The sequence below is a fragment of the Eretmochelys imbricata genome, chromosome 1 (genome assembly GCF_965152235.1).
Source record: "Eretmochelys imbricata isolate rEreImb1 chromosome 1, rEreImb1.hap1, whole genome shotgun sequence".
Lineage (NCBI taxonomy): Eukaryota > Metazoa > Chordata > Testudines > Cheloniidae > Eretmochelys > Eretmochelys imbricata.
Window position 1 is genome coordinate 118035698 of NC_135572.1, and position 22787 is coordinate 118058484.

The 22787-nt window shown below is 40.1% G+C and overlaps 1 protein-coding gene across 2 annotated transcripts in view; it reads right to left on the reverse strand.

Annotated features, from left to right (window-relative positions):
* Nucleotides 1-354: 354 nt before the first annotated feature.
* The window catches only part of IL18R1 (interleukin 18 receptor 1), a 40227-nt gene continuing 17794 nt past the window's right edge, over nt 355-22787 (reverse strand). For both annotated transcript variants that reach the window (XM_077807097.1, XM_077807096.1), the window contains exons 8-11: nt 10758-10894; nt 8646-8807; nt 5906-6064; nt 355-3892 (exon numbers count right to left, since the gene is read on the reverse strand). In XM_077807097.1, the coding sequence (XP_077663223.1) occupies nt 3489-3892; nt 5906-6064; nt 8646-8807; nt 10758-10894 (862 nt within the window). In that variant the 3' untranslated portion in view covers nt 355-3488. The remainder of the gene's footprint in view (nt 3893-5905; nt 6065-8645; nt 8808-10757; nt 10895-22787) is intronic.

The following is a 22787-nucleotide window of genomic DNA, read 5'->3' on the forward strand; positions in this document are numbered from 1 at the left end:
CTTTCAACTTTCTTTCTTTTTCAATCTGTGCTATGCTGTAACCTCTTTGGTGCCGGAAATGGATGTTACCCTACAGACGCCAATGTTGCCACCACTAAAGCCAATAGGAATTTTTCCCCTATGGTTTTAAAGTGTTACATAAATTTATGGTGCTATAATAAAGAGCAAAACAGGCACTGTACACTGAAAGGTTAACTACTTATATAGCTGTGGAAGAGACACAAACATTGGGTCCAAATCATATATGTATTTCATAGCAAGAAACAGTCATTTACTTAAGTTCATACTTAAGGAAAAGAAAGAAAGGGAAATAACTATACAACACCAAACCATATGCCATATCTTCTGCCATGCTGCTAAAATTAAGTTGTTATGAACATGATCAGGAATTACAACACTTATCCATATTTAAAACTTTTAAAAATAATTCAAAATTTAAAAAGTCCCAGAAGGTTAAAATAGTCTTTATTTTGAACAGATTCTGTCCATAAAAAGTGCAGATCTTATTTTCACTTAATTTTGACTGACGACAAGCAGAATATTCCCTTTCACCAAAAGTGATTGTAACTTCATAATGTAGCCCCTTGCACTACAGCCACAGTTCAGCTTCCATCTCTGCTATCTGAGAGGCCTGGTGGTAGGAAAAACAGGAAGGGCTTTTACAAAGGTATCCAGGGGGAAAGGAAAAGACTCGTGAGAAAGTACTGTCATTAATAAAGGAGGGATGGAATTAAATGAAAGATGTTTCCAATACGACTGAGGTATTGAATTCCATTTAGAAATCTGCCTTTAAACAGATGTAGTTTGGACATTTAGGAAGTAAGAAATGCCTTGTAAACACAGATACAAATAAAGCGGATGTAACAGAAAGTTTGAACACATACAAAACAGCATGGGCAGGTGATACAACTCCAATGGTATCGAAGTGTTGCTCTCTCCCTGTCCCCAAACCCTTCAAATCCTGCATTAAAGGCAGGGGACAGAAGAGGTATTGGCAATCCCCCACACCTTCCAGAGAATACAAGAATTTCATTGGGTTATGGTTGTTCCTGACACTGGCTTCCACAAAGGGAGTGGTCAATGAATGGGGAGAGGATGAGGCCAGCAGAAATAGCTGGGTACAGAGAAAAGCAGATGGAGCAATTTCTCCAAAGGTAATGCACTGACTGTGCTTCCTTTGTGCCCTGGGAAGAATTTTACAAACAGAAAAAAATAATTCCTGGAATTCCTGCTGGGATGAGGGAACTATGTATCATCCCTTAAACGGTACTGTGGCTATATGCTCTTAGACTCTCTATACAGTGCTGCATGCAGCAAACAATCCAGAGTCTCATTAACAGCAGTGGGCATTAATGAGGTAACACATTTCCTATAATGAACTACTCTTGAACAATTTCTCCCATGTTCTGGGCACAAGTAAGGTTTATTTCATCATCAGTGGGGCTTGTCTTACTTACTATTTTATATTGGACTTCTGCAGTATTTGTAATGGAAATACAGTTTAGAATTCGACACTTCACTTATGTTTGATTTTTTTCCCCCTTTGTTCCCTGGTGTACAGGATTACGTTCCAAGGGCTAAATTAACCCTTTTGTAATTCTGTGGCGTCAATATAGCTACAGATGGAATGGATTTTGTACTCTTTGCTTTTGGGGGGCTTTTTTAAAAAATATGAACCACGCCCCTTTCAGATTCCAGTACCAAAGAGGCAATCTTGAATCATAGCACCTGAATGGATTTTTGAGAGCATATTTATTTTTCCTCAGCTTGGTCTGTGAAGATCCAGTGGGAAATCTGACTAGAGCTGGCTGGAAAATGGAAATCCCTTCCTATGAAAAAATGTCATGTTTTTGAAAACATTTTCACCCCAATTTGGGACAAAATTTCAAAAAATGAGAGGACAAAAAGAGAATTTTTTGTCTTGTCAGCCGCCTGCCTGGAAGCCTCTTGTCAATTTTGTTTTCTCCCTGCAGTTCCTCTGTAGCCAAGAAACAAATCACGCTGACTGAAAATTCCCAACCAGTTCCACATTTGACCTAAGACTGGGCAAGAACATTCTAGTAGTAGCAGGATTTAGGAGCATCAGGTTGAAAAAAGTCAAGGAAATTCACCCTATCCCATTAAACCAGCTATTGTGAGTTACTATCAACTATGCACTTGATTGATGTTGCTGAACATTGTGAAGAGCCCGAGTTTGAACACTTTCCTAAAAGTCCTCATGTGCTTAAAGCAGAAAGAAATAATCATGTGCATATCTGAAAGCCATGTTCAAAAACACAATCATAGAAACCCTGACCAAGTGCAACTGCACAGTTTTGTACTTTGGATCTTGTAAATACTGAATAAGCTTGGAAGATCTGCTCCTCTAGAAGCCAAAATAGAGGCCTAGATTCACCACTGTCTTGCACCTTATGTCACCATTTACATCTGTGAAAATCTGTATAAAACGCTACCAGCCTGACCTGGTGTAAATAACTACCCACAATGCCAAGGCACTGGAGAACCAAGTCTGGTATCTTAGATATCGGCAATTATTTTTCCCTCTATCAAAGTACCTTAGACCCTCGACTCTATCGCCTCAGGCCCCTCGCCTGGAAGCAGCTCAGATACAAGTTGTACCTACTGGCCTCTCTGGAGCAAGTGTTATTTCCCACTCCCCTTACCTAAACAGTTATTCAGAGTACTCTGACCTGAATAACACTAATCTAGGGACTAAAATATTGCTTTGCCATGATGCCTACAAAAAAACTACCATCTGGCACTGGTCATGGCATTGACTATCTGTAACTACTGAGACTACTATTAGGATTGATATATGCAAATACACCATATTTCTACTGTTACCTTGTCCTCCCCATCCCCTTCTTCCAACCAATCACTCCCCTCCTCCCATTTGTCACTTTATTTACCTGTGTTATGTTGTCTAAATCCTAGATGTTGAGCTCCCTAGGGCAGAAACTGTCTTTGTGTTATATGTTTGTATAGGGCCTAGCACAATGTGGCTCTGATCCCTGATTGGAGTCCTTACATGCTATCACAATAGAAATCATAAATAACAATAGTAATCACATTTCTAAATAATAATACTTTGAAAATATAGACTATTCACGGGCCTCAAATTGCTTTACAAAAGTGTATAAGTAGAATTAATGTTTTTCTATGAGAAATGAAGAAACTGTGACACAGAAAGGTTTTGATCTGCCCCATGTCACACAATGAATCCAAGGCAGAGTCAGATTAGATTCCTTGGGGGCATTTCCTCTGTTTGTGTAAACTGTCAGAGCCCCAAGGGGTGAGGGGCAAGGTTAACCTAGACCTCTGGGCTATGACAATTTATACAAGCTGAGGATTTGTCTCATCTCTTAAGTCCCTGCCGGTACTCTATTCACTGGACCACATTGCCTCCCTAAAACACATGCACTTAATATCTTCCATATAAGTAACACCATGTGCTCATTTCTGCAGCATGTTTCTTTTCCAATTTTTGGTTATAAGAATGTTTTAGACTCCCAACACACAGTTGTTGCTTGGGTTTCTTCTTCTGAGGTAGGGCTCATAGAATTATTGTGACTTCTGATGTTTGTCCTGGAAGCTTTCACTGGCATCAGGTACCGAAGGTTCTTCCAAAATCTGGAATTTGAAGGAAGAGACTTATCCTCTTTCCACTTCACAACTCTCCTGGATGGTAGAAGCTCCAGTGATTTTGGCAAGAAATTATAATCACTTATAAGCATGTATTCAATTAATATAATTTTAATCTTCCTTTCAACCAGTGCCTTATGCAGTCCAGTCTCAAGTTCATACATGACTCGGTCAGAAATGTAGTTCTGGCTCAGTATAATGATTAATCTTCTGCTTTTGTCAATAAATGAATGGACATCATCAACAACGGCTGTAAATTGAACGATACAGTCATTATTAAAATCAGTTGAAAGTACAGGCATTGACTCAAGACCTCTTTTAGCAGTAGTGATAATATTGTACACATTTCAAAGTGACTAAATTACTGTATGTTTTGTTCCTTCCTAATCTATCACACTACTAAGTAATATGAAAAAAAAAGAGAGAAAAAAAATCTCAGATGTTTAATTCTGATCAATTAATGCAAAACAGCAATGGAATCCTAATTTGCCTGTAGTCAGTATACATTTCTTTCATGTTGGAAAGCAATTACAAACCAACATATCAGCTCTGGCTATTCCTTATTTAACAGATAAGGTCATCCATAAAGGTCCATCCTGAACATCAGAGTACCTCCAAATTAAGTCATCAGCCATGCACAGCTAACCATCTCCTGTAATGCTCACTAAACTTTTAATCCTCACTTTACTACCTTTTGTACCACCAGATACCTTCTTACCTTCTTATTCAGTAATATCTGTACCATAGATAACCTCAAGTGTGTGTAATACTAGCACCCTCTGCCAAATGTAACAGTATAGATTACTATAGAATGACATCTAGCAAACCATTATTTCACAGATTTTCAAAACCTGGTGCTTTCTTAAAACAGGGATTGCAGAATAATTTTGTTATTAAAAACAGTGAATGAAATTAAATGGAGAAGCCCTATATCCTGCAAGCAACATGTAACAATATGCTCATGCAGGGCCAAAATATTACCTAAACATTTTTTTCCCCTATAGACCTCAGAACCACATGGAATCCCACTGTACTGTCTGAGAATTGCAGCCTTTGTAAAGGGTCATCTATTTATAGACTTTGTATATTCAAAATTCCATGTTATCGCATCTATCTATTTTAAGTATTTCTGCCGCACCCATCACATAGGTGTCAGCTATAACTCTGAGTCAGTTTTAATAAAAGCGGCTTCGTCTTCTACATTTTAAAGATTACAGAAATAGGGGAAAATGTGTGTTTCATAGGACAGGTACAGCAAAAGCAGTTGTATTGTAAAGCCAAGCTTACTTTTCAAATCATTAAGATCTCTCAGGTTTCTGACAAGCTGTAAACAGAAAGCTTTCTGAAAAGGAAGAAAGCCAAAAGCAGAACTTTCACATTCTGTGGTAACACTACAGCTAAATTGTTTTTCTCCCCTGAATTAATCTCAGCATTTAACTAGATAAAGGGCAATGTTCTACCCTCCACAGATTATTCTTGTTTGGTGGGCAGAGTGACATATTTTAGCTGATAGAATTTTATGATCTTTGTTCCATCGGGGCTCAAAATCTGCTGCAATTCCATGCACTGCTGGAAAGAGAAAAGGTGTTGGCCTTCTAAAATTAGTGGGTCTTATAAAATCTGTGCAAATCCTGGGAAATCTGATGACTGCTTTGTTAATGGTTGACCTGCCCTCAAGCTGCATGGTAGCAGCCAAGGTAGGGAGTCTATGGGTGTTAATGATGCTTGAAGAAGCATTAAGTCACAGTTTGTATGCCAGAGAGCAGAAAATAATATGGCATAGAGAGCTGCTGCTACCATGCTCCACCCTCTCTCATTCTTGTCTCTGAAAGCTATGAATACCCAATCCTGTAGGCCTTTCATGTTCTAGGAAGGGAAAGAGCATGTCATAGAGCTAGTACTCCCCCATCCTCCTCGATGCACTCTGGCCAAGATTCACCTAGTGGATGATCCAGAGACCATTTAAGTAAATAGGAATCTTTCCATTAATTTCAATAGCCTTTGGATCAAACTCTTCTTTTGGTTACCTCCACACACTGAAATGAAGGACAGAATAAGTCTAAACTTTCTAAACAGCCTCTGATTTTACATGCATGTTGTTTAATGTGTATTCTGTCATTTGCACCCCAAAATAGAATCCCCTTTGAAAATGAGACACTTAAGCAAAAATGCCACATTTGCAGAGATCTTTCTAATTACAGATCCTGGCATCTTTGTGAGATTTTTGTATCAGTTTAATACCAAGGACATTCCATTTGCTTACCTCCTCCAGGAGATACATCCCGCTCAAATATACATAATTTGTAACCAAAATGGTCTTCTAATGTCTTGGGCAATATCTCCAGAGCAAATTTTCTTTCTTCTACATTGGTAGATATGGAGTCTTTCAGGTAAGACACAAAAGCATCATATTCTTTTCCATCTGGAAAAAAATGACCAATTTTTGTCCTGTTGGTGACTGAACTGATCTGACCCATTACACATAGGATAGCTGACCCTTCACCCCGACCCTTATAAATACTGCCCCACTGGCAACGATTTTGAGATAAGAGCTTTCTCTCATCCATCTGCCCAGTCACCTTTCACACAATATATCCAGGATCAATTTCAATCTGACACAAATAGATCTACCCACTTTGTTTTCCAAAAGGGTTGCAAAAACTGTGTCCCTTTTTTATTGAAAATTATTGAAATGTGAAATTTCTTGACCAGCACTAATCATACCTAGTTAAACTGAACTTATTGATAGAAACTTGCATCATTAAAATATGGTTTTACCCTGAAAAGTGAGTCTGTAAAAACAGCATTGTGGGATTCCAGGTTTCTTTCAGTTCTTCTCCTACATTAAAGACTGTGAACCACTTTGAGATTTACTGATGAAAAAGCTCTATATAAGAGAGTCAGGTATTATTATTATTCCACTATTGGGCAGTATTGCAATGTGGAGATTGTCAAAAGGAAAAAAAATCAGGATATATTTTATTTTATGCATTTAGATTTATAATAGCATAACAAAAAAAAAGGCACCTTTCCAGGCCATAAGTGCTGCTGGCAGTTAGTCACACACACACACACACACACACCAAAACATAAAGACAAATTCAGCAGCAACTTCCACCATATATAGCAACTAATTAAACCTTATAACTGAATAATGAAAAATAGCACCCTGTCCTCCTCAAATATAGTTTCCTCAAGCAGCGCCTCCCAAAATCCATTGTAAAAAGGATAGCTTAACGAAGGATAGCTCAAGAACATCTGATGAAGTGAGCTGTAGCTCACGAAAGCTTATGCTCAAATAAATTTGTTAGTCTCTAAGTTGCCACAAGTACTCCTATTCTTTCAACAAATTGAGGCTCTCTCAGACCAAGGGCCGTGAAGCAAGTCCCAAAGTTCAGAGGTACTCATAAAAACATGGACCACCTCATTTCTACTGAGAGAATTCCATCTTGAGCACTTCTAACTGATCTCAACTGTGGAACTAAGATATGGGGAAAGAGGCTCTCTCAAGTAGGTGGGTCCGAAGCTATTTAGGACTTTACAGGACAAAAACTTTATGGTACATGCAGAAACCAATAGTCCACCTTTATCAGTTATGAAGCACCAGTGTAACATGTTTCTGGTGAGATTCTCCACCTTAACAAGCAGGCTTTAAGATCAAGACTTAATTAAAGCACACTGCAGTAATCTACCAGTTAGGTAACACAAGCATGAAATCACACTAGCATGGTCTGTATCCAAGAGTAAAAGCTTCAACCTCCTAGCCAGATGTAAAAGAAAAAGACTGTCCTAGTCCTGATGAAATCTGGTCATCCAGGGAAAAGTGGGAATCTAACCAGACTCTCAAGTTGTGGATACAAGAAACAAGTCAAGGACACACATCTGCAATCACAATAAATGGACATAATCCTCTTCCTAGCTTCCACTGTTTCGCCCCAACCTACTAACATCAATTTTGCTTTATCTGGATCAAAGGTCAGTCACCTCACTCTCTACCATGTCCCGATCTCTACCAGACACTGGGAGAAGCTTCCCACTGTGCCATCTGAGTCAGAGGACAAAGAAACACCAAGTTGGGTGTCAACACCACAACCCAAGTTTTGTTACTAACCCTCCTATATATGTTTAACAGGAGGGAACATAAAGTGAAAACCTGTGTAAAACTCCACATGACAGAGGCCCTAAGGGCTCTCTGGGATCTCCTCAAGTGTGTAGCCCCAACCATGCACTCTGAGGTCCTCAAGTGAATCAACAATGCCTTGTGGTCAACAATAGAATTAGAATAGAAAAAATATTGGCACATACAATGTATCTTCATGCATTATTAAGAGATTACCAACCAATGCAACTAGTGCAGTCTAGGTACTGTATATACAGACTGACAAGGGTTAAGGAAATCTGAGGCATCTAGATACTGTGAGGGTTGTCTCACCAAAACTGTCTCAGAAACTAAACCACAAAGGAAAGATCAGACCCAGAACAAGTTGGCCAATTGTCAACAACAAGTGATGGCTTCTTTGTGACAGCCTGCTCTCCTTAAGGTAGACATTGACAACCCCCATTAACACTGAACCAGCATCTCTCCAGTGATCTCCAGAAAGCACATGAATCTAGAGCACAAGTCAGGTGAGCGCAGAAGGAATCTGACAGCTCCAGGGTACTCGTCTTCTCAGAATCGTCCCTTCTTTCTCTCCTCCACTAACCAATCCCTGACTTTCAGAATGAAAAAATCAGGACACATTATAGGATGACGCATGCTAAAACAATATGTAATGCTATCTGTCACCTTTGCTATTTTCTCCCACTCCCAGACACTTCTTTCCTAGCCAAGTCCTGTCTTGTTTACCCCTCTCCATCTATTCCTACACAATATCCTCCTCTCCTGGATTTTCTTTTGTTTCCATATTTTATAGGACCTACCTGAAGCCAGAGTACACTATTTTATTAATAGTTTTATATCACTAAATGAACTTGTTTCAATGGCAGCATTTGCCAAATCCTACCTCCTATTGTGTCATCTTTTCCAGTGATGTCCCTGTAAAATAAAACTAAGTCAACTCTGAATATCACAAAGAGAACCATCAGGAGCACAGGAACAAGTGAAAAGAATACAGCCACGATTATTCCTGTAGTAAATACATGTCGGGGGAGATCTGGAGGATTCCCTGTAAAACAAAAGCCCAAGAAATTACAACTTTGTGACACAAGTGGCTCACGACATGATTTTTCTTACTAAAAGTCATTATTATCTGACAGCTAGAACTAGAGAACTCTACTTCCAGTGTGAATCCTTTCCTGGTAACGTCTCATGTGGCTATACATCAGTTTGTACTGAAATGGGGAATGAAACACGGGACAAAGCTTTCAAGGTTTACTCCGTGGACTGCCACCCTGCCCATGGCCCCAAATTAGGAGATGTATTTTACCCCCTCAGCCCCACACTTGACCCACATAAAGCCCAATAGACTGAGCCTTAGCTGGGTGAAATGAATTGGTCTGGGAGAATCCCAAAATGTCACACTTGACAAATATTGTGTGTTACTCAGTTTCCCCATTCAGCTTTGTAATGCTGCTTGACTGAATAGAGCTAAACCACAGGAGGCTGTAAAGGGGTTATTATAGAACCTGGGAGGAAAGGTGAGGCGATGACAGAGATAAGTGATCCTCACATACACAGATTCAAAGGAGTTAGAAGAGAACAATGGCTGGCCCATCGGTTGGTGGGAGAATTGACCTAGTTAGCTCTATCCAGGCCAGGATATGTCAGTGAAAAGGCTGACAGTCTGACTGAGATATCTTTATGCAGTGTTGTTGTAGCTGTGTTGGTCCCAGGATATTAGTGAGACTAGGTGGGTGAGGTACAAATGTATTTTATTGGGCCAACTTCTGTTGGTGAGAGAGACAAGCTTGAAGAAGAGTTCTGTGTAAGCTCGAAAGCTCATCTCTCTCACCAACAGAAGTTGGTCCAATAAAAGATATTAACGCACCCACCTTCTCAGTATGAGAGAGACACAGGGTATGTCTGCACTGTAGTCACGAGTAGACATACCCAAGTTAGCTGTAATCTAGATAGCTTGGATACTGGAGCAGCGAAGCTGTGACAGCATGCACTTCTGCATGGGCTGTCTAAATCCACCTGGGATCCTGGGTAATTTCTTGTGGAATTAGACGGTACTGAAGCTCATGCTGCTGCAGCTTCACTTGCTATTTTAAAGCTAGCTCAGATATGTCTACTCGAGTTGCAATCTCACCCTGTGATTGTAATGTAGACATACCCATAGAGACAGAGGGAGAAGACCGCAAGCAGTGTAGGATGCTTCTGTGAACTCAGAGCGGGGGAATAAGCCAGGCCTGCCTGAGCTATGGATAGAGAGGTTATGCTTAGGTAAGGGAATATGCCTGTAGGACTCTTATTTTAAATCTACTTCTGTAACTACTAAGTTGGGACCCACTCAGAGAGACCCTGAGAAGGGACAGTGGTGTAGTTAGCCCAGTAACCATGACAACATGTGTGCCATGTAGTGTTGAAACCAGTTTTCCTCAGCCAGAAGGAGATACACAGGAGGAAATGGTGGAGATGAGATCTTTGGGGGTACTAATAGGGATGCAGAGAAATACCCCTCCCCAGGCTTTACCTTAAAAAGTGCTGATTCTTAAAGGATATAGTTAGGCTTGGCATAATTCGGGGGTGGGGGAATAATTTCAATGGATGATGTCAATGTTTATTTTTAAGCATTTTTTTATTTTTACGGATTTAAATTTTCATAGTTGTAGGAAATTATGGGGAGGGGTTCAGACAAGTTTTAACAATAGTAGACTTTGAGATTCAAAAAGTCAAAGCTTTATAACCATTAAAATACAAATCATTAACTTCACATGTCAAAATATACATAGTAAATATCCTTAAATCAAGTTTTAATAAGTTCTCAAGCAGCATTTTTCTTACTTTGCCTAGCCATGTGTTTTGATTATTATCGATGGAAATATATTGTCATCAATTTTTGTGTGTACAGTGAAATTGACATTTACCAATAAAAATTTAATGCTTCCAAGCCTACACATAGTATTTGTAAGTCATTAAATAGCAGAAGTAAGAGTATTATAGCATACTGTACCTTTCTTCAGTTTAAATATTTTAAATTGTGGTTTATTTGTAGTTTTCAAGAGGCAGGTATAATTACACTTCAGGTCCTCCTCTTTAACAGTTTTAATCCACAATAGTTTTGAGGCATACTTCTTGTTTCCTGAATTACTACAACAGAAGTGCAGAGTTAATGAACAGTCTTTCCTCATTACTACATCCAAAGGAGTAATTTCAATAAAGTAATTTAAAGGCACAAATATTATATGTAATGTGGTCTTAAAGGGGTGGCTGTTTCCAATAGCCTTCTTAATATTCACACCCAGTATAGATTTTATAAGTCTAAAAATAGGCTAACAAAGCTTTCAAATAACCCTTTCAAGATATTCTTCTTCTTCACCTTCACAGTTAAGATATAAAACCTGATGTTTAACAGATCATTACAATAAGAAACTAAGTTTTTATGATTCTTTAGGACTGCAGATCAGAATGAACTAGCTGTTCTGTACTAAAAAAAACAGTTAATGAATAAGCCAACTCATACATTAGACATATATAACTACATTGCTTCCCTTTTCCTTCTCATTGTCAAACTTAAATTAACCTTTTCACTGAGGACAATATACTCTATCAGTGAGATGTGGAGCAGAGTCAGCATGGTACTGTTCTCCACAGGCCCCTATGGATGAGCAAACCCAAGATTTATTAGAAATTAAAATTCATAGTAGTTTATTAATAGCACCTTGGCCTTGGGCCAGTGCAGAAAAAAAAATAGTACAACAAAACTTAAAACTAAATCCAAAATTATAATATATTACAATACTCATAAATACAGATTTTAAAAAGGACATACATCATTAATGAGTATATGATCACCGTGCCACTTGCTTTTGCCTTATTTTAGTGGCTAACCATGCAAATAGGGCAACTGCTTGAATCACAGACACACCATTCCTAACAAATATTCTTTGTCCTCACCCATAACTATTTCACATTTGGGGACAATGTATACCTTCAAATCAGCAGCACTGCTATGGGTACCCGCATGGCTGCACAGCATGCCAACATTTTTATGGCTGACTTAGAACAACGCTTCCTCAGCTCTCGTCCCCTAATGCCCCTACTCTACTTGCGCTACATTGATGACATCTTCATCATCTGGACCCGTGGAAAAGAAGCCCTTGAGGAATTCCACCATGATTTCAACAATTTCCATCCCACCATCAACCTCAGCCTGGACCAGTCCACACAAGAGATCCACTTCCTGGACACTACAGTGCTAATAAGCGATGGGCACATAAACACCACCATATACCGGAAACCTACTGACAGCTATACTTACCTACGTGCCTCCAGCTTTCATCCAGACCACACCCCACGATCCATTGTCAACAGCCAAGCTCTATGATACAACTGCATTTGTTCCAAACCCTCAGACAGAGACAAACACCTACAAGATCTCTATCAAGTATTCTTACAACTACAATACCCACCTGCTGAAGTGAAGAAACAGATTGACAGAGCCAGAAGAGTACCCAGAAGTCCCCTACTACAGGACAGGCCCAACAAAGAAAGTAACAGAACGCCACTAGCCATCACCTTCAGCCCCCAACTAAAACCCATCCAGCGCATTATCAAGGATCTACAACCTATCCTGAAGGACGACCCATCACTCTCACTCTTGGGAGACGGGCCAGTCCTTGCTTACAGACAGCCCCCCAACCTGAAGCAAATACTCACCAGCAACCACACAACAAAAACAACAACCCAGGAACCTATCCTTGCAACAAAGCCCGTTGCCAACTGTGTCCACATATCTATTCAGGGGACACCATCATAGGGCCTAATCACATCAGCCACCCTATCAGAGGCTTGTTCACCTGCACATCTACCAATGTGATATATGCCATCATGTGCCAGCAATGCCCCTCTGCCATGTACATTGGCCAAACTGGACAGTCTCTACGTAAAAGAATCAATGGACACACAGACGTCAAGAATTATAACATTCAAAAACCAGTTGGAAAACACTTCAATCTCTCTGGTCACTCGATTATAGACCTAAATGTCACAATATTACAACAAAAAAAACTTCAAAAACAGACTCCAACGAGAGACTGCTGGATTGGAATTAATTTGCAAACTGGACACCATTAAATTAGGCTTGAATAAAGACTGGGAGTGGATTAGACTCATAGTTATTAAGGTCAGAAGGGACCATCACGATCATCTAGTCCAACCTCCTGCACAATGCAGGCCACAGAATCTCACCCACCCACTGCTGCGATAAACCTCTCACCTATGTCCGAGCTATTGAAGTCCTCAAATCGTGGTTTAAAGACTTCAAGATGAAGAGAATCCTCCAGCAAGTGACCCGTGCCCCATGCTACAGAAGAAGGAGAAAAACCCCCAGGGCCTCTTCCAATCTGCCCTGGAGGAAAATTCCTTCCTGACCCCAAATATGGTGATCAGCTGAACCCTGAGCATATGGGCAAGATTCACCAGCCAGATACCCAGGAAAGAATTCTCTGTAGTAACTCAGATCCCATCCCATCTAACATCACATCACAGGCCATTGGGCCTATTTAGTTAAAGATCAATTGTGAATAGTTAAAGATCAATTAATTGTCAAAATCATGTTATCCCATCATACCATCTCCTCCATAAACTTATCAAGTTTAATCTTGAAGCCAGATAGGTATTTTGCCCCCACTGCTTCCCTTGGAAGGCTATTCCAGAACTTCACTCCTCTGGTGGTTAGAAACCTTTGTCTAATTTCAAGTCTAAACTTCCTAATGGCCAGTTTATATCCATTTGTTCTTGTGCCCACATTGGTACTGACCTTAAATAATTCCTCTCCCTCTCCGGTATTTATCCCTCTGATATATTTATAGAGAGCAATCATATCTCCCCTCAACCTTCTTTTGGTTAGGCAAAACAAGCCAAGCTCCTTGAGTCTCCTTTCATAAGACAAATTTTCCATTCCTCAGACCATCCTAGTAGCCCTTCTCTGTACCTGTTCCAGTTTCAATTCATCCTTCTTAAACATGGGAGACCAGAACTGCACACAGTATTCCAGGTGAGGTCTCACCAGTGCCTTGTATAATGGTACTAACTCCTCCTTATCTCTACTGGAAATACTTCGCCTGATGCATCCCAAGACTGCATTAGATTTTTTCACGGACATATCACATTGGTGGCTCATAGTCATCCTATGATCAACCAATACTCCAAGGTCCTTCTCTTCCTCTAATTGATGCATCCCCAGCTTATAACTAAAAGTCTTGTTATTAATCCCTAAATGCATGACCTTACACTTCTCACTATTAAATTTCATCCTATTACTATTACTCCAGTTTACAAGGTCACCCAGATCCTCCTATATGATATCCCGGTCCTTCTCTAAATTGGCAATACCTCCCAGCTTTGTATCAGCCGCAAACTTTATTAGCACACACTCACTTTTTGTGCCGAAGTCAGTAATAAAAAGATTAAATAAGATTGGTCATTACACAAAGTAAAACTATTCCCCCATGTTTATTTTTCCCCCCTACTGTTCCTCACACGTTCTTGTCAACTGCTGGAAATGGCCCATTTCGATTATCACTACAAAAGGTTTTTTTTCTCTCCCGCTGATAATAGCTCACCTTAACTTATCACTCTCGTTATAGTGTATATGGTAACACCCACTGTTTCATGTTCTCTGTGTATATAAAATCATCCTACTGTATTTTCCACTGCATCCGATGAAATGGGCTGTAGCTCATGAAAGCTTATGCTCAAATAAATTTGTTAGTCTCTAAGGTGCCACAAGTACTCCTGTTCTTTTTGCGGATACAGACTAACAAGGCTGCTACTCTGAAATCTATTTTTTGAGAGGTCACAAAACAAGGCATCCAGGACAAAAATATAGAAAGCTTTTTAACCTCAAGTGGCAATCCAAATTACAGTGTGATAAATGATGGGATAGATCTTCCACATGCCCTAAACTACATGGACAAAGGCAGTTAAAATTCTCAATTCCAGCATACCAGCCTTCTAAATAAGCTGTCTGCATGGACAGGTAATGGAGAGCTCTGAAGGCAGTGTGTTATTACACAGACTGTCTAAATATCTGGCATAACTATATGTCTTTTTTTTAACAAGGAGAAACCACGATGACATCTGAAATAGAGACAACTGCCATATCCAATTGCTTATTAATATCCTCTATTCCTAATTTGATCATGGATGTCACCTTTTTAAACTTAAATCTAATCATTTCCATTCTGTGAAACCTAGAGAATGCAAAGAATTTTGAATATGCTCTAACCAAGGAAATTTATGAGAGAGAGTCCTGCTGAGCTGTTCCTCTAAGCATAACCTTGGCAAATGCTGTGGGTACATCCTATTCAAATCCAAAATTTAACGCTACAATTTAGGACTTTGGACAGCATAGAGTTCATACTTGTCTCAGCTCTAAGGAGGATGACTGCAGTATTATCTGGCAGACCAAAAATCTTCCTAAGAAATTTGTATGGAATCACTTCCAGCCCCAGGGGCTCATTCTACCCCCACATTTCTGTGCCATAGAAAATTTGAGCTTATACGTTAGCCTCAAACACTCTAAGGCCTAGTGCACTTCAATTGACCCCAGAAGTCCAGATAAAATGTTAACACTGTTGCACTGAATCTGAGACCTTCTCTTTTGTTACCTGAATATGCTTATCCCACAAGCCATTTTGTGAGAACCAGATACCCAGATAGCCAAAAGAGCTAACTTGTTCAATATAATGCCATCAAACTTCCATTTATGCAACCTCCGTCTCTGACTAAAGACAATTACTTTATCTTTGGCATAATTTATCATGAGACCTTCCCATTGTGAGTATAAACCAAACACATTTAAAAAACACTTCAATCACAAAGGTGCCTGTGACAGTAAAACCATATTTGCATATAAAAAGATAGTCACAGTGTGATTCATGGTTTTACGGGGGGAAATACTGAGCCCGTTTTAATGCTAGAACAAAATCATCAATATAAAATTACGAAGAAAAGGGCTAAAAGACAGCCCTGTTGAACCCCCTTTGTAACTGGAATAGAATCAGTTCATTATCCACAGGCCTATCCCAGTCTTGGTCACTGTCTGTCTGTGAAGACCTCTTAAAAGAAAAAGTAACCAGGGATCTATTCCAGCAATCTCCAATTTGCCCCACAGACGATCCCCATCAATACAATCAAAGGTCAATTTTAGACCAAGAAAAGCTGCATACAATTTCCTCCCCTGAAGGAGGCACATATTTGTGAAACAAATAAGAAACAAAAACAATTATCTGTAGTGGAGTGGCCCTTTTGGAAACCAGCTTGTTCCTCAGCAAATAAATTATCTTTTCCTGCCCAGCTCCCTAGTCTCGCCAAAAGATATCTAGTGTAAGTCTAATAAATTAACTGGGTGGCAATTCCCAGAGTCTTTTCTATTCCCCTTTTTTATAAAGTGGAATAATAATATTGATAGCCCAACCTGAGGAGAAAATCCTTGTATTATTTATATTAGAGAAAAGTTTAGCCAAAACAGGTGCCCACTAGTCAACGTTTACCTTAAATACTTCTACAGGGATAAAAACCTTCCATGGTGCTTTATTACAGCATTATTGATCAATTAAAAAGTTAACTTCCTCACTGGATACTGCAGAACAGTCTGGAAGGGAACAGGGAATGGAGGCTACCAGAGCTGATCATGCCAAAAAGTTATTAGATGGTGTGATGCTGGCAGGCCAGGTGCCAGCTCTTGCCAACGTAGCAGGCATTAGCTAAGAGATGACAAACTCATAGCTGGAGACCGGACCAGTTCACTTATGTATTAGCGTTGCTCAAAATAGGTATTAGTCTTATAAGAATGTATTTAGTGTTTAGAGTCTATAGAATGTTTGTAAGTTGCTGCATGTATTAATGTAATGTCTGTATTCCATGCTATAAGGAAATATGTAAGTTTTGCTGTATCACTTGGAAAATGTTTGCTCTAAACTTGTGAACGCAGATGGGAAGGAGTATTTCTTCCTGCCCATCCAGAACTGTTAAAATCAGGTAAGTCATCAAGGAATGTCACAATACAAAGGATTGGTTAATGGCCCAATGGCACCTTGGAAATGCTACATGCAAGGAAGCTCATCCTATGGACTTGGAGGCTGAATGAAGGAAATAAAACAAAGACACAGGAAAATATTTCATCTCTTCACTGTTTGAACTCTCATGGGGCCAGAGACATTAAACTGAAGCCAGAGATCCCCAGAGGTTACCCCTAGGTCTGCCTGAAAGACATTTTGAATTGACAGATCTCTACAACTCTGTCACTCTTAGAATTTAAACTGCAATGATTTGTGTATATATGTTGGCTTGCTTTAACCTGTAAATAACTCTATTTATTTTTCCTAGTTAATAAACCTTTAAATAGTTTATTACAGAATTGGCTATAGGCGTTGTCTTTGATGTAAGCTCAATTATTCATGAAAAATATCTTAGGTGCCTGTACACAAAAGCAAGAAGCCTGGGAAACAAGCAGGAAGAATTGGAAGTCCTGGCATAGTCAAGGAACTATGACGTGATTGGAGTAACAGAGACTTGGTGGGTAACTCACATGACTGGAGCACTGTCATGGATGGGTATAAACTGTTCAGGAAGGACAGGCAGGGGAGAAAAGGTGCACTGTATGTAAGAGAGCAGACTGATTGCTCAGAACTACATTATGAAACTGGAGAAAAGCCTGTTGAGAGTCTTTGGGTTAAGTTTAGAGGCAAGAGGAACAAGGGTGATGTCGTGGTGAGCGTCTGCTATAGACCACCAGACCAGAAAGATAAGGTAGACAAGGCTTTCTTCAGACAACCAGATCACAGGCCCCAGTTCTCAAGGGGGACTTCAATCACCTTGACATCTGCTGGGAGAGCAATACAGCAGTGCACAGACAATCCAGAAAGTTTTTGGAGAGTGTTGGGGACAACTTCCTGGTGCAAATGCTGGAGGAACGGACTAGGGGTTGTGCGCCTCTTGACCTGCTGCTCACAAACAGGGAGGAATTGGTAGGGGAAGTAGAAGTGGGTGGCAACCTAGGCAGTAGTATCCATGAGATGGTTGAGTTCAGGATCCTAACTAAAGGAAGAAAGGAGAGCAGCAGAATACGGACTCTGGACTTCAGAAAAGCACACTTGGACTCCCTCAGGGAACTGATGGACAGGATCCCCTGAGAGGCTAATATGAGGGGGAAAGGAGTCCAGGAGAGCTGGCTGTATTTTAAAGAAGCCTTATTGAGGGCGCAGGAACAAACCATCCCAATGTGCAGAAAGAATAGCAAATATGGCAGGCGACCAGCTTGGCTTAACAGAAAAATCTTCAGTGAGCTTAAACACAAAAAGAAAGCTTACAAGAAGTGGAAACTTGGACAGATAACTAGGGAGGAGTATAAAAATATTGCTCAAGTGTGCAGGGGTGTAATCAGGAAGGCCAAAGCACAACTGGAATTGCAGCTAGCAAGGGATGTGAAGGGTAATAAGAAGGATTTCTACAGGTATGTTAGCAACAAGAAGGTGGTCAGGGAAAGTGTGAGACCTTTACTGAATGGGGGAAGCAACTAGTGACAGATGATGTTGAAAAAGCTGAAGTACTCAATGCTTTTTTTGCCTTGGTCTTCACAGGCATGGTCAGCTCCCAGACTGCTGCACTGGGCAGCACAATATGGGGAGGAGGTGAGCAGCCCTCAGTGGTGAAAGAACAGGTTAAGGACTATTTAGAAAAGCTATGCACAAGATGTGCACAAGTCCATGGGGCCGGATGCGCTGCATCCGAGGGTGCTGAGGGAGTAGGCTGATGTGATCGCAGAGCCATTGGCCATTACCTTTAAAAACTTGTGGCGATTGGGTGAGGTACCGGACAATTGGAAAAAGGGAAATATAGTGCCCATCTTTAAAAAAGGGAAGGAGGAGAATCCGGGGGCCTACAGCCTCAACTCAGTCCCTGGAAAAAATCATGGAATAGGTCCTCAAGCAATCCATTTTGAAACCCTTGGAGGAGAGGAAAGTGATCAGGAACATTCAACATGGATTCAGCAAGGGCAAGTCATGCCTGACCAATCTGATTGCCTTCTATGATGAGACAACTGGCTCTGTGGATATGGGGAAAGTGGTGGATGTGATATATCTTGACTTTAGCAAAGCTTTTGATATGGTCTCCCACAGAATTCTTGCCAGCACGTTAAAAAAGTATGGATTGGATGAATGGACTATAAGGAGGAAAGCAGGCTAAATCATCGGGCTCAGCAGGCAGTGATCAACAGCTCAATGTCTAATTGGCAGCTGGTATCAAGTGCAGTGCCCCAGGGGTCAGTCCTGGGGCTGGTTTTGTTCAACATTTTCATCTTCATTGATTGCACCCTCAGCAAGTTTGCAGATGACACTAAGCTGGGGGGAGAGGTAGATATGATGGAGGGTAGGGATAGAGTCCTGAGTGACCTAGACAAATTGGAGGATTGGGCCAAAAGAAATTGGATGAGGTTCAACAAGGACGAGTACAGAGTCCTGCACTTAGGATGGAAGAATCCTATGCACTGCCACAGGCTGGGGACCGACAGGCTAAGTGGCAGTTTTGCAGAAAAGGACCTGGGGATTACAGTGGACGAGAAGCTGGATATGAGTCAACAGTGTGCCCTTGTTGCCAAGAAGGCTAACGGCATATTGGGCTGCATTAGTAGGAGCATTGCCAGCAGATCAGGGGAAGTGATTATTCCCCTCTATTTGACACTGGTGAGGCCACATCTGGAGTACTGCATCCAGTTTGGGGCCTCCCACTGCAGAAAGGATGTGAACAAATTGGAGATAGTCTAGCAGAGGGCAACAAAAATTATTAGGGGGCTGGGGCACATGACTTATGAGGAGAAGCTGAGGGAACTGGGATTATTTAGTCTGCAGAAGAGAAGAGTGAGGAGGATTTGATAGCAGCCTTCAACTACCTGAAGGTGGGTTCCAAAGAGGATGGAGCTAGGCTGTTTTCAGTGATGGCAAATGACAGAACAAGGAGCAATGGTCTCAAGTTGCAGTGCGGGAGATCTAGGTTAGATATTAGGAAAAACTATTTCACTAGGAGGGTGGTGAAGCACTGGAATGGGTTACCTAGGGAAGTGGTGGAATATCCATCCTTTGAGGTTTTTAAGGCCCGGCTTGACAAAGCCTTGGCTGGGATGATTTAGTTGGGGTTGGTCCTGCAAGGGGTTGGACTCTATGATCTCCGAAGGTCTCTTCCAACCCTAATCTTCTATGATTCTATGATCCAGGAGTTCACATTTGTCTGTGGCTTGGTGAAATATAATTATAGGACATACCACCAGTTTGGGGTCTGCCCTTTTTTTGACAGTCTGCCCTGAGGTAGGGACTCAGGGTCGTGAGCCACTCCAGACGGCGTGATAGATGGCCTATCATTATGAAGTACAGAAAAATATTACTCCTGATCTTCTTGGAACCCATTGCTACCAGTTTCCAAAAAAGTAAAGAATTTTTCATTTTGGCAGCATTTGAATTCTTTCCACAATGCCATGCAATGTTCCATCTTTTTTCTTTTGGCAATTTTTTATAAAGCTTCCTAAAATTAACTAGCTTTTGGGTGGAATCCTGTGAGCTTCCTTTCCTGGCCTCCCTTGCCATCATCTAACAGTTTTCTTTTTTATGAAAACAATTGCTGTCATACCAAATTATTTTATCTTTCAGAGGGAAGGAATAACCCTTTTTGGTACCTGTAATTTATGTACAATATTGTTATACACATTAAGTGATATATGCACATCTCTAAGGTCTAAAAGATGTGGGTTTTTTTCACCCTAGCTGATAATTACAGGAGAGAGTCTCTTTAATTTTAGATTTAACCAATGGATTACACTTACTTCGCCTTGCATGTAAGGCTTTGAAATTAGAAGTGAAATACTGTCCAACAGGGATCAGCTGATGTAATGGGGCCAGATAGCAAAAATTAACCTGGAGGGGTAGAAGGTCACTATCATATTTAAGGGCCACTGAAAAGTTAGCAAAACAAGGCCAACTTAAAATTGGAACTTCAGTATAGTCAGTCATACTTGCCCCTCTAAGAGAGGTATAAATCAAATGACCCACTATGTCATCACTGCCCCTACCATTTAGTATTCCCAGCCCGAATCTGTCCAAAATCACCAAAAATATCCAGCCTGCTGAGTTTATTACTTTATCTTTAGAATTTCTTGGGGGAAGGACAAACAACTGGTCATTAAAAGTACTATTTGAAAGACGCTGCAATTTCTTATCTTCCCCACCCAACTGAGCATGAAAATCACCTATAAGAATTGGATAATTTCCAAGCAGCCAGCATCTCAATAATAGATTCTAACTCTGCCCATATAGCTTCATTGTAACAGGGGAATCAAATGAGCATTCATTAAAATATTATCTAGAAAGGTGATACTACAAGCTTGAGGATAGGATTTACCCAGAACTAATACATTAGCTATAGCAGGATATTGATCGAAATGAAAAGGGCTTGACTGTTTAATAGATCCTTCCAAACAAAATTCACAGCCTGAGAGATACAAAGATTCATCTTTGGTAAGCCAGGTTTCCTGTAAAAATATTATATCAAATTGCACTAAATAAGTTTTAAGTTCCAGATCACGAGCTTTACTTTTGAGGCTGTTAATGTTCCATGATATAATTTTAATAACAATTTTATAAAAGCTCTGTAGAGCACCATCTAGCTGGTCAAGTCAGTTCTGTACTAGCAGTCTCAATTTATAAGTTACCAATACAAATCGCCCCACTGGATTTACAGTTATAATTAATTCCCCAATTCTTTCTTCTTCAATTCTTTGATTACCTGTTAACTTCTGTGCATTAGAATCTAGAGCCAACCCAGCCTGGTACATCTGCACCAACAGAATTTTTGGAAGAGTCCTTATCCTTACCCTTTCTTGTAACTGGCGGGGAGGCAAGGGAGAGAACCATTCAGATAATCATTCTCTTACTGGTTCTTTTTTACTTTATCTATTCTATATCCTCTAAAACAAAGACTATCTCTCAGACCCCAAATCTTCTTAACCACCCACCAATTTTAAATGCTACCAACACACAATCTTTTAGACTTCAGTCTTTTAACCTTTAAAATTTGATCTCTGGGCGAGGAGTAAAACACCACTTGTTCAAATAGCAGTTCAATCCAATGTAGTAAATGAGCTAGAGACACATGAACAAGTCAAGCAAAATCAATCCCAACACTTGTCCATGTGCAACACAGGTCTTCTTCTGAAGATCCAGCATGTTCAATATTCATTACATAGCTAGCCCCACCTCTATCATCATACTCTGTAACTTCCATATTTAAAGCCCAGTCAACTGGAGAGGAAAATATCACTCTATCCTCACAGCAAACAGGTCCTCCCCTTAATCAGGCACAGAGCTTCACTTGTGCTGAAGCTAACAGTTGGCCAATAACTGGCATTTCACACATCCAACAGTTAAATAAAATTAGCCAGTATTTAAGAGGCTGGATGCCCTTGCAGTCTCTGGGTAACTTCAGTTTCCCCATTTTCAAATGAAACAGCCAGCCCCTAACTCTAATATGTATGGGGAAGCCTGATAGTTCTCCTTCCTGGACTATTCAAACAAGCTAATGACAATCTGTTCAGTCATCATTGAGCTGAATGTACAACAGCTCTCTTAGTACAACCGCTAGAGCTCTAGGCATGTTCATAACATGCACATCAGTACAGGATGTGTGACACTTTTCAGGCCCCTGGAATCAGAGTATAGTTTACCCACCAAATGGCTCTTGATTAGAGCTAGTTTAAAAAATTCTGACCATGTTTTTTCATCAGAAAATGTCTGATGAAATGTGTTGATTTCTACAAATTTTCATTTAGAAAAAAATCAGATTTTTTTCTGATTTATCATGTTAAAACAATTTTTAGTTTAGAAATTTAAAAAAAAAATAAATCAAATTCAAAACAAAATGTTTCATTGTTACGAAAATGAAACAGAACCAGTCTCACTGTCCCAAAATGAATTTTTTTTTCCAATAATTT